Here is a 12,868-nt window from a genome sequence, read left to right as displayed (position 1 = left end):
TCTCCCATTTAGGGGATCGCTGTTTAGAAGATCAGATCAAACGTTCCACCTATGCTCTCTTTTCTGATGGTAGGTAGTAGTGACTGCGTCAGAATCAACGACAGCCGCCGCAACAGCTGGCGGCTTCTGAGCTTCCTGAACGCAAGGTTGCCCCTTCGATTTTTCGTGTTTAGTAGGCTGGTACCTGTGATTCATCCAGTCCATGTTTAAATCCATCTGTGATTTGACCTCTTCAGCATGTGGTAACAGTGGTTTGCCCAATTTGTGCTTTGCATACACATGTCGGTGTGTAAATTCTTTCCTTGACATTAAACTTTCTGCATGGTGATGTCATTGGCTGGCCCTGCGTGTCACCCGTCCGTCATGATCTTCCCCGGTCGGAGATTCGAGTCTTGTTTCTTCTCACATGAAGTCCTTTCCATATTCTGGTTGTGTCTTTTGCTTCTCTGTCATTTTCTAGTTCTGCTGTTTTATTTTTATTTTAGTGAGAAGCTTGAGCTTGCTTGCAGTTTTGAAAATGCTGGTCCATTCTGGATGTACGTTCTTATGGTTTTTGTTTTATTCTGGTTTCTTTCATTTGCCTTTTGAATTTCCACTGAACACAAGGTTAGTATTTTTCAGAGAATATCCACAGAGGTTCCAAAAAATCTCTGTGTGAGCAGAGCTGGTTAAGAGCTCGTTGCTGTAGGGGCATTGTGACTTCTGCCTCTTGCTTGTCCCATCAGTGCTGAGGTTCATCTGTTGTTTATAAGTTGACGCCATCATTGCTCTTGAGTTCCTTCTGCACTTGTGAAATTAAGGAATACATTTACTATCATCCTGATGGAATTTGTGTCATCCTCAAACGCTGCCTCCTCATCTGCCCCTTCCCTGGGTCTGTGTGTTGAATGAAACCCCTGCCTTCTCGTCAGTGTCTGTCTCTTCTTGCTCTCTGTTTTCCATCTTCAAATTCATTATTAATCCATGCAGTGACCCATCTTGGGATCCCAGGCTGGCTGAGTTTTTTGAAGAATTGCTGGAAGAGACTCTTGTGGAAAGGTCTCTGAAATCAGTTGTTCTTGACTGCTTTGGAAGAACTCTAGCAGATTTTTGATGCATTGCTCCCATAAAGCCATGTTGACTTTTCCATCGCATGTCCGCTGGCTTGATTCTTGGCTGTTGTTTTTGTATTGCTGTCTTTTGTAGTGGAGTCCAGCTGGGTGATCCGTATACTTCCTAGGATCCTCAGGGAGCATATCTGAAGATTTCTGTATTCATGACATCTTTTTCTGGCATTGAGGCTTGTTTAGCAAGAGATTGGCAGTTCAGTTAGTGCAAACTCAATTTCCTTTAGAAGGTGGCATTCATGTTTTTATGCTCTTTCAATGTCTGTTTGTCTGATAATGTCTTCTTTCTTTTCTTGACACAGAGGATGCTCCCAAGTGGGAGTTATCAGAGCGCTGATCGAAGCTGGCATCCCCGTAGATATGATCGGAGGAACGTCTATTGGTGCTTTTATGAGTGCCCTGTATGCCGAGGAACGCAGCTACAATCAGATGAGGATCAAAGCTAGACAGTGGGCCATGGTAAGCATGGGGAACGTTGCACTCCTCCCTTCAGATGGAGTGCAAGAGCTTCACCGCAAGCCTTAGCAGGCAGCAATGCCCAAGCAGGCACCCAAGGAAAGTGCCACCATCTGCACTTCGGTGTCTGCACGACGGAAAGGGCCCCTGCCCGGCAGCGAGGGAGTGAATTGGGAAAGCTGCTCACTGTCACGCCGGCAGGCGATGCGAGCGCCCGAGCAGGCAGGAGTCAAATGCTTGGCTTTGCTCTGCACAAACTCCAGTCGCAGTGTAAACGTAGAGTGATGTTAGTTAAGTGTGTTAGCCTGTGTTTATCTTTGGTTTATCTTCTCCTTTTATGTGCTGGAATCTCTTTCCTTTCCAATTCTCAACAAATGTGTTTCTCTTTTGTATAATTTTCTCTCTTTCGTTCTCACATGCTGTCATTTTTCAGTGGAACTGATTGACAGAGGTAATCCTTCTCTAAACTAAATACAAAATGTGTCATTCATGGTGTAGCCTGAGCATTCCAGAGTGGTGGTACTCTGTGTCAAGAGAAAAATTTAACTTTAAATATTTAACACAAGTAAAACCATGTTTTCATAGTTAAACCAAGGTTCGAGAAGGTTGTTTTAAGTAGTGACTTCTGTGGGTGAATTTATTGATAGGATGTTGGGAACATTGTAGGAACACCAGGTTACACCTGCTTCAAACTGACTGACGGTGAAGATTAGCATTATTTCTGAAGTTTACTAGTTACGGTGTGATTCCAACTTTGTATTGGTTATACGAAAACCACGTTTTCACATTGCTTTTCTAACTGAAAGGGAAGCACCATGGGGAGTTTTCTAAATTGGATTAAGTCCTGGGTCTGCTTAGATCTAGAGTTTTAGGGGGAAATAGGAGTCTGTAGTTGGCACACTGCTTACTTTTCCCAAATGTCATCTAATGGGCCATGGCTTTGAGACGAAATCTACTGTATCTTGGCAAGATGCCACTTACCTTGCGAGCTAGATAGTCTGGGGCATTAAAATACACAGCGAGGCCCTTGCGTGTTTGTGCTCTCCTCGTGGGCAGAGGACCGCGAGACTCTTTCACCTTCCTGTCACTGTTTGCTAGAAGAATGTGGATTTTGTGCTTTTTATTTAAGAACTGCCTGTGCCTGGCTGGTTTGGGAAGCACCCAAAGCATAAACTGTTTATGATACAGAGCAGTTCGCTGCAATTGCAAAAGTGGACATTGAGATTAAGGACATAAAAACAACTGTATTGAATAGTATCAGGCATCCATTTAACCTTGCACTTTTTATTTCCCACATTGGTCACTACCAAATGCTTACAGGACAGCATCAGAGCAGGGCGAGCGTGTGGTGACACCTCCCTGCGATGTTTTCCCAGCCTCCAGTAACCTGTGGCTCGCTGCCCGCTCTCCGTTGCTCTTGGTTAGGCTGGAGCGATGGAATTTTCCCCCCTGCATTTGTCCAGAGGATTATCTCCTCCTGTTTGTTACCTTGTCCGATCTCTTCTGTGCTGGGGGTGACGCAGAGCTGGAAATGCTGCTTTCCGGGGTTCTCAGGGCTGTGCTCCCATGGAAGCCAGCTCCACTTGCAGCTCTTGAGCTTGCCAGCGTAGTCTGGAATTGCGCTCGCTTTTACCAGGCATGGTTAAAGATGAAATGAAGAAATTTAATCTATTGATTAATTTTTGAACACAAATTGCAAAGCTCAGAGGACGTTTCACAAAGGAAAAGGCAGGTTTTGGCTCAGCCTCGGGCTGTTTCAGGTATTGGTACCTTGAAATGTGCAAATAAGTAGCTGGAGGAGAGGTTAATAACCTCTGTTAGAGCAAACATTTCATCTTATTAATGAAGAATGGATTTTCTTGAGGTTTTTCACGAGTGTTTTGACAAGCTTGCCAGGTCCACATCCAAACCAGGAATTGTTCAAGGGTTTGAGAATGAAAAAAGAAAAGGCCGCTCTGTTTGAAGCCCTTTTCACTGTTAACAGCACCGTCCAGCAAAGTGGCTGCATTGTAAATTGAAGAAAGCCATGAAAACCCTCTCTCCAAGATCAGATCACAGCAATGTACAAAGTAGCTTGAGAGATTGTACATCTTTTTAATGGTGGCTATTCTGAGCTGTTTTGCCTTGCATTGTGTAGCAGCAGCGGTGGTCTGGGCAGGGAGAGCGGCTCCTTTCGCCGAGCGCCAGCTCTGGGTGCAACAGCAGCGAGGTTTGTTGGGGTGCATAGAAGATCCACCCAAAGGGACCGAGTGTGAGCGCGGTGACAAAGCCAGCAGACAGGCCCCAGCTTCCCAGGGTCCAAAAGCTGCAGGACTCTTCCTGCTGCCCTCCAGAGCGGCATCGCCGCGGGCGAGGACCTCCGCAGGAAGCGGGGGATGCTCGGGGGAGCGTCCTTCGTTAAGCCGACGCTATTCGAAAAGGCTTGAGCTCTCCCTGCTACAGAAGCTGCTGATCCTGCTCCTCTAAAGCCCGTGAGCTTTTGCTGGTGAAGGTTATTGCTGAGCACTCTTTGTGCAAAGCCTTGCAGCCTGGCTTTTTTAGCCTGTGTGGGTTTTTGAAGTATCTTCGTTGTGATGGATTAGATAACTCTGATATATTTTTTTTTTAAATATTTTATTTCTCTTTTTGTTTTGGTTTGGGTTTTTTTTTTTTAGAAATTGGCCTATCTCTAGTTGTACACTTGGGACTGGGAGAAGGGGTATTTTTTAATGGAATGTGTTTTCTGGACCTAACGAAGCAGCAAAGACATAAATTACTCTTTTGTCAAAATACAGAGGGGTATGAGAATTACCAGTCAGGCTAGTTGCTGTATATTGCCTCTGTGTGTCTTCTGTACCTGTGTTTAATCAACAAAACAAACAAAAGCTTTCATGCTTGCAGATTGCTGTGTTTTCTTGTTTTTTTAATTGGGGAATTAATATTTCAAAATAGAAATATCTCACAGAGTATGGAATATTGTACTGTTGAAGGGAGCATGGTTATAGGAATGTGTAGCTAAAAAGCTTCCCATAATGAGAATTAAGAATTGCTGGGGGGGATGCTGCAGTCCTGCTGTTTGTGACTGCATGACAATTAACATCAACGTGGGGAGTTTCGGAGGTCTCAGTCATGAGGTTCTGCCTCTCCCTAACCGCTGCTCTAGTATTTGTGCGTTGGGAGAAAAGATGGTTTAATGAGCTGATCTGGCCAAAAATTCATCACTTAAGGTTTGGGTTTTTTTTTTTTTTATTTATTTTTTTTTCCTTGTCATGCTAGTTTCTGGCCAGCTCAGCTCCTTGAGCTGCCTGCTGCAAAGTCAGCCGTGCTGGCATGGGGCAGGGCGCGGGCAGAACCGTCAGCCCCAGTGTGGGTCGTGTCACGCTGCTCTCCGGCTGGATCCCGATACTCTTCTTGATCCGTTACATCTGTTGTTTTGAGGAAGAAAGCTGTCCTCCGCCATAGCGGGGTGATGCCTGCACCCGTAGCCCGTGCTGGAGCTGGTGCAGGTGAAGGACGGCTTGGGAGCATGGAGGAGGAGCGCGGCGGCGGCGTGCGGCCGGCTGCGTGGCTCCGCAGAAGGGTTGGCGGGGAAGGGGGGATGCCCACGCGGTGGGGACCACAAACGCGCCTTTCGCTGTGGAAGGCGGAGGGAGAGCGTCCGGAGTAGGTGCAGCGTTCCGTAAATCCCTTTGCGTCCTACGCCGTTTCATTTTGTTCGTATGCCAGATCTTCCTGTATAACAACGGCTACAAGGGCAGATCCCTGCAAACACACACAAAATCTGAGCGGAGTAGGCAAACGTTGCCAAACGAGATGGGCATGAAGAGCAGGCAGGATATTATGGGAAAGATACCTCCTGCCCAGAGGAGGTCAGAAAAATAAACTGGTCCCAGTGCCCCAGGTGGAGGGAGTCTTGGTTGCTGGGACTCAGCGCTGGTTCAGGCACGGCAGAAGGTAATCCGAGCTAAAGCAGCTTTCAAGCGCACGGCGAATCCTAAATAAATAAGAAGTTCGTTACAGATTGCGCGGTAACGAACGTGCACATATTGTCCCTTAAATTGGGTTGATGAGCAGAGAACCTGCTTTGGGTGTCCTCCAGCCTGCTGGTGCTCGAGGACAGCACTGGCCTGCCAAGTGCACTCTGCTGCGGTTTGGTGCTTTTTAATTGCATCTTTAAAACTTTATCAGCCAGTTTGGAAGGTTTTATTCACTAGGCTTCTCTGCTTGCAAAAATTAAAACAGGGCAGATTGCTTTTCCCTTGTAAAGCCAGCTGAACTGTTCCCTCCGGTTGCCTTTCAGATGGAATTCTGTATTTGAGATTATGAACAACAGAAGGCAAAAATACTGGGCGTGTTTTTGTTAAATCTTACAAGTCTGTTATATCAAGAGGCACAGGAAAGATCTATTTTCATGTAGTGATAAGGCCTGATGGTTCCTATCACCATCCAATCATATTAGTTGGGGTGTTGAAATTAACCCTAAATCAAGCATTAAAATTTGGGAAATGCAGATGAAAGGTTGCACGCAAAATCCAAACATGCCTATTGCTCTGAAATGCCCAGTTAAGGCACCAAACCATCCTATTTCTGCCCTGTAGTGACCATGTCAATTAACTGATCATGCGTTACAGGATCAGGACATCTGAATCTGATTTTAAGCATCTATTTACTTATCTTGCCTCTCCCCTTCACCTAACTCTGAGATGGCTATGGGTTCTTAGATGGATTAATTTTAATTGTCTTCAACTCTTAGATTTCTTAATAGTTTACCTTTAAATCTGAACTTTCAGTATCTGTAATTCCTGTCTTTGGGATAAATATATCCCTGTAGTGCTGTTTATCCGAAACTGTTGGCCTGAGTTATGTTTTCCTTTTGACTTTAACATTTTTTTTTCTTTGTTAATTCCTTTGCTTGTTTCATTGAAACTTTATATGTCAACACTGAAAAGGCACTAAAGGAAATTCTGGATGCTATCTCTAGTAGTTTAAAAATACTTAATCTGTTCTGCTATTTTAGAGTTTTGTTCTTGCAACAAGTTTTCCCATACCCTTGCTTGCTTTTTTTTTTTTTAAACTCAAGAACGTTTTAAAATCCTGGGGTATCCTGGTTTTTGACACCAGTTACCAACAATTCTGCATCAAAGAACAAATAGTCAGAGATTGCATTTCAGGTTTCTTTTTGTCCTTCATCACTTGCTTGCTCTTGTTCTTCTGCTCCATGAGCAGAAGAATCTTGTCCTTTCCTTGTTGAAGCTGCCTTATACCACAAGGTAGCTTTTAAAAACAATTTTAGGATTTAAGGTCTTTTTAATAAGAAATCTCATCTTGCAGCAGAGATGTAGAAATGGAAGTTCATGAGAAGTTAATGAAGAATTGCAAAACACCTGCGCTCTCCTAAGAGAACTGGTAGCGATGCCTTGAGGCCGCGCTTCCCATCACTGTGCTGTAGGGAACCGAAGCTGCGTCGTTCTTGGAGACACCGGTGCTGGCCCTTGCGCTTTGGTTAGTAGAGGAGGATGAAGCAGAGGAGAAGTCAGAAGGCTCTGGCTGCCTTTCCAAAGGGTGACCTTTAGCTTAATTTATCTTGAGAATGGTAGGTGGTAGCAGCTATTCTTGGAAGGCTGAGGGAGGCTGTTGGCCATCAGCATCTGCTAGAAGGGCATCTTCCAGTTATGAGAAATGAGAATATTAAGAAATAACCATTAATTAGAAGTATTTTGTTTACGTACAAGATTACTTGCGAGCATTAATTGCAGGGAAAATGTAAAGGCTCAGCATTACAAAGATCATTTGCAATAAGGATAGCCTGATGTTTGGTGCTGAGTTGAAGAGATTTTTCTTCAGTATTAAATAAAGGACAACTTGAAAATGCCTCGTTCCCTGACTTAATCATTCTAAGTAACGTTAGAGACCAAATCCCTATTTTAAGTACAAAACTAATTCCATTTAACTCTGTTGGTAGCATGTCTATAGTGAGGTTGGCACACTGTGCTCACCCCGTCAGAACCAAAAATGAGGATGTGAATGAAGGTGACAGGTTCACAATTGGGTTTGTGCTAAGGCTTTCACATTCTCCCAAGTTTCCTGTGTTTTAGGATCTTTTAACTTTTTGTTTTGTTTTGGTTTGGTTCATTTGTATTTGGGCATGTATTCTCTGTGCAGAGACCTAATAGATATTTAAAAGCAGCCGGACATGACCACGTAGGCTAATCCTGCTCTTCTTTAAATCCTTGCTAGAGTAAAGCAAAGGCCAGGTGTTGGTCACAGATCCTTTAATAGACTGAAGTTTTAGAGACTGTTTCGTGCGGTAGGTCTGTGCCGGGGTACAATGCCGTATTGTCCGTTAAGTTGTTTGTTAAATTATAGAGAACATGCAGACAAAGAAGATATTTCATCTAATAGAAGTATCTCATCCAACGAGATCCTATTTAATTGCAAATGAGTTAATCGGGGTTTTTTGGTGTTCTATTGCATTTTAACTGAGTATGATGAAATATATCGGACATTGAACTTTGTTAGGATTTATTGGGATTTGAGAGCAATAGCATGGTTATGGGACAAATACCATGGCCATAATGCCGTATGGTTTATGTATTTTCATCATTTTATCATGTAGGTTAGTGCACAGATGTAATACACTTGAACTGGGGAAAAAAAAAACCAAACATGAAAGCTTAATTACAGTATATGGGCGTTTAGAAGAGACACACTTGACAGTGCCTGCCGCTGTTATGTAATATAATAGGAATCTATAATGCTTTAGAAAACCTAATGTGATTTGGTTTCTCTAGCTCATGTAGAGCGCCCGTAGCGGTATCTACATACTGGCTGCCAAGCAGCAGGTGAAGAGCATGATAACTCACTTTGGGAATGAAAAATAATGGACACCGATACATAGAGAAGTGTGTAAAGCTCTTTAACATGTGACTGACTTAACCTTGTTGCAGTCCCAGAGAATAACAGACACGTTTTTGTAAATGCTTACACTCGGGCAGATAAAAGATTGAAGACTGGAATGAAAATTAGATGTGATCCACCAATGAGAAGAGATTTACAAAAATATGGGTTCTTATATTACAGATTTTATTTCCTTTCCATGCCGGTGAACCGCACATACAATGTGGAAAGGGTGATGAAGAGGGAGATAACTAATAATACCCTTTGGTTATTAAAAAAAAAAAAAAAAAAGAAAGAAAGAATTAAAGTGTACTCTTCACGTGCTTTTGTTAAGGCAGAAACCCGTGCACACTGTTCCAGAGGGATGTTTTGATCGAGGGGTAGAAGGGAAGCAATGCAAATGTACATTCTTCCATAACCTTATTGCACATAGAGTGTGCTGCTTTCCGTTTTAGATGTATGGCACCATACAAGGAGTTACCGGTTGTAGTTTTTGTAGTTGTATTTCTGTCCCCTTGACAACTTTTGTACTTATAATAGCAGTGCTTCCAATGTGTTGGCTGTAGAATCTGGAATACGATGTCTCTTGAATTGCATATGTTAATGCATACATTAATATGGATTCTTGCACGTATTTACCTTTGAAATGCCTTCTTTTTTTCCTTCTCTTTAGGTTATGAATTCAGTGTTTAAGACTATTCTAGACTTGACATATCCAATAACCTCTATGTTTTCTGGAGCGTCTTTTAACAACAGCATCAACAACATCTTCAAAGATAAGCAGATAGAGGTAGGTTGCTTATTCGCTTTATGTATCATAAATAATGTCACTTTTCTGTTGTAGCAGAAATAGCTTTATTCCATGCTAGTATGAGATATAGGGCTGTGGGATGACTGGAAAACATGTTAAAAGTGTGAATGTGATGTTGCATGAGCATAGGAAGGAGACGACTCTTTCATTTTGGTGCATTTAGAAAGCATGAGTAGATTATTTGTAGCTACTTCTGCTCTGTTTGACAAAGGGATCCTGATGTCTCAGAGCGGAAGTTAAAATTCTGTCACTGAAGTAGAATTGCCAAGACTGTTTTATCATTATTTTTCTGCAATTGAGGTCTAAGAGACCCTTAGGGCACACCAGAAGAAGGTCTTGAAGAGGGTAGCAATGGGTTTGGCTAGTTTTATTTTATTTTTGAAGCTAGAGTAAGTTTTTATGAACAGCCTATTGAAAACTGCAGTAACATCAAAGTGTATTGTTTCCTGGTTTGGATATGGTGACCTTTCGTAATTGCTAGATGTTGTATGGTCTACCTGAGCTGGTAGCCACGTTCAGAATCCATCTGTCCTCCGTCTCTCAGCAGTAGCAATTTATAAAGCGTGTTATCAGCAGTTGTCCTCCTAGATCACCAAGCTTAGAGAGTGAGCTTAGAGACTACTTATCTTACCTCATTTGCAAGTTTTAGCCAAATTATTCCTGTATTTTGAATCCTTGTGATGAAATATTATGTAGCAAATTAACACTATTGTACTTCAAATATATTTGTTAAAAATAGTCTAAAACTTTCCGTACTTAAATGCAAATATGAATGTAGAGTGATTAATCATCACGTGGCTTAAAATAGCATTTTGCTGTGCAGAGTAGATGATGCTGTGAACAAACAGGTTTTAAAGTGGTAAGTCCTTCTGAGACTGGAATTATTTTTGTTATGTTATTTGGGCAGCACCAACCATAGTCTCAGTTCTTTAATCACGAGTACCCCTTCCTGAAGCACTCCAGTTCCTATCTGTGGTTCCAGCAGTACCTGATAGGAAAACATGGGATTGTCCAACGACTAAACCAGCTCCGCTTGACTTGCTTTGATGTAGTCGAGGAGCTGCCTTATGCAAAGCTGAGGCCTTCTGAGGCGGTGTGAAGCACAGTCTTCTCTTGGTTAAGGTGGTGTGAATTGTGGATGGTACGTTGCAGTGAGAGGCTGTAGGATAATGCTGAGCAGAGCTTCGAGAGGAGCGAGTGACAAAATGGAAGAGAATCTTCTCTGAACTTAGGTGGCCCTGGCTTCCCCTGGTCTACTATCACTGCTTTTGATTTCAGCAGTCAATTTATCGTGCTTGCCTTTGAGATGCAGATTCCTTCCTTACAGTTTTTAAGAGCTGTAATTGTATGATCCATCCTAACCTTGCAGTCACAGGAGGGTTTCCAAGAGAAAGCCAGTTCTGAAGCATGCAACAGCATCATCATCTTTGTGCACGTGTCATAGGCTAAACCCTTCAGCCTGTGCCTGAGGATTTCCTCACATTGGAAGACTTCCATCAGATAAACGAGGAGGAATGTTGTATGCTCTGCAAGGGAAGAGGCAGTTACCCCTTCACTGCAATCTGTTATCAGTGCAGATTAACTAGTCATGTCATTAGACAGACGGAAATTGAAAGCTGCCAAATGTAAAGAGTAACTTATAAAGTAACAGAAGCTGAACCAAGAAGCATTAAGCCTTGAATAAATGTCGTCTTAAAGCGTTATTTCAAAGTGTCTAAACTGCAAACATCCATCTTTTCTCACTAGTTGGAGTGTGGGGGGTGGGTGGCGATGATTTCCAACTGGAAATACGTATTGACAAGAGCTCGTTATAGCCTTACAAACATAGGTTGTGTTTGGATGCTTGGCTACAACTGCTCCTTCCTGGGAGGATCCATGGTGATCATAGCAGAACCTGAGAACTTCCTACCTGAGGGGCTGGGGTGGGTACTGGCCCTTGTGTCTCTATAAAAGCTTAAAATTAGGAAGCGCTGGGCCAGATCCTCCTTTTTACTGCCCGTGGCTGTGAGGTGGCACTCCTGCACTTCAGGCGTGCCCTCATCCCTCTTCTGCATCAGAGCCAGGGCGCAGAAGCACTTAGCTTGAACTGTTATTTCTGACACCGAAAGGGAGGTTTCCATTTTCTCCTAAATTTGCGCTCTCGCAGCCCTTGTAACGTAGGTGTCTCCTGATTCCCAGCAGTGCTGTTGTGGGGTAGCCCTGGTTACCAGCAACCCCCGGGATTGCTGCTGCAGATGTCAGCCAAAGGCACGCCACGAGAAGAGATCAGCCTGTGCAAGTTCTTCCAGGAAAGCACGCAGAAATCCAGGGCAGGGCCTGGATTTTTTTCTCAAAAAGATATTTCTCAAAAAATACAGTTACTGCTCCTCTGAAATGACCCATCCTCTGGAAGAGCACCTGGCTCAGGACTTTTTGTCCCCCATGCCAGAACCACAGAGTGCTCCTGCAAGTCATCTCAGCTGGAGGTTCAGGTGTGAGGAGTCAGAAAAGACTTTTGTCAAGTCCTCTTTCAGACTTGAATAATGCTCTGTCTCCAAAATAAATGAAACGGTATCTGAGAAATGCAGTCTTTATTATTGCGTGATAGGTCTTGGTTTAGTTTCTCGAGTGCATGTGTTTCCATGAATATGAAAGGAAGCGACAGATAGACTTCTTTACCCGTTCCCTTATTTTTGCTTAAAACGTGGTTGATGCACTGCAATCTGCAATCATCAGAATTATCTTTAGCATGGAGAGGCACCCCTAATACTCCCGTAGTCACACTTTATTCATCCGCCCTCCTATGGCATTTATACCAGATGGGTTGTAATGCTTGTGCAGCATCTGTTAGTCCTCCCCAATTCCACCATCTTTGCCGAGCTGCTTAAGAGATTAAACTCACTAGAAAAAAACCCTTCTTCTTGCCAGTTCAGAACGTTGTACTGAACATCACGGAAACTTATACCAGAAATACTGGCTGACCAGAGAGGGAGTGCTTCTCAGCTCATACTGATAGCTGGAGTCCAGACCCTTGTTTGGCTTGAGTTTAAGGCACATCAAAGCTGTGCTAGAGAAGACCCAGACACCTTGTCCCATGAACAAAGAGGTTGGCTGGGTGGGAAAGCAGGTTTACCTCTTCAGGCTTGATTCAGCATTGCACTATCAGTCGTTGTTCTCTGGGCATAAGTGCCATTTGCCCAAAAAGTCGTCCTCTGTCCCCTTTGCAGGCTACCCTTTCACTAGGCACCGCAGAGACTTTCCGGAAGTATCCGCTCTCCAACAGGCTCCTACGCGGCTGGGAGGCCGCCTTCCCATTCAGTTTTTTCAGCTGGTGGGCTGTGAGTACAGCCATGACTGAAACAAAAATGAGACCTTTCCCTCCCAGGCGCAGGGCGTGTCGGTTTGGTCTATCCCTGTTGAATAAACTTGGAAAGGACTTAGCTCAGCCATTCTTTTTTTATATCATCCTCCTTCTTATGTACTACGCTCCTCACTGCCATTTTACCCTGCAGTATCTCAAGCGACCTCTGGGATCTTCCTGAAGATCTACCTTGCAGGATCCCTTGTTCCTGTAGGTAATACTCCAACCCTTTTGTGTTGCCCTCTTTGACTCTAGGCAGCTTTGCGTCTCAGCATTATT

General features: G+C 43.6%; 1 protein-coding gene across 1 annotated transcript in view; it reads left to right on the top strand.

Annotated features, from left to right (window-relative positions):
• Window positions 1–12,868, top strand: part of LOC104625678 (patatin-like phospholipase domain-containing protein 7) — a gene marked incomplete at both ends in the record, with an annotated part of 62,881 nt that overhangs the window by 40,352 nt on the left and 9,661 nt on the right. The window contains 2 exons of the mRNA XM_010293370.1: window positions 1,409–1,565; window positions 9,112–9,228. Coding sequence (XP_010291672.1) covers window positions 1,409–1,565; window positions 9,112–9,228 — 274 coding nt within the window. The remainder of the gene's footprint in view (window positions 1–1,408; window positions 1,566–9,111; window positions 9,229–12,868) is intronic.

Source organism: Phaethon lepturus, unplaced genomic scaffold, assembly GCF_000687285.1.
Source record: "Phaethon lepturus isolate BGI_N335 unplaced genomic scaffold, ASM68728v1 scaffold2778, whole genome shotgun sequence".
NCBI classification, from domain to species: domain Eukaryota; kingdom Metazoa; phylum Chordata; class Aves; order Phaethontiformes; family Phaethontidae; genus Phaethon; species Phaethon lepturus.
This window is presented reverse-complemented; position numbering and strand designations above follow the sequence as displayed.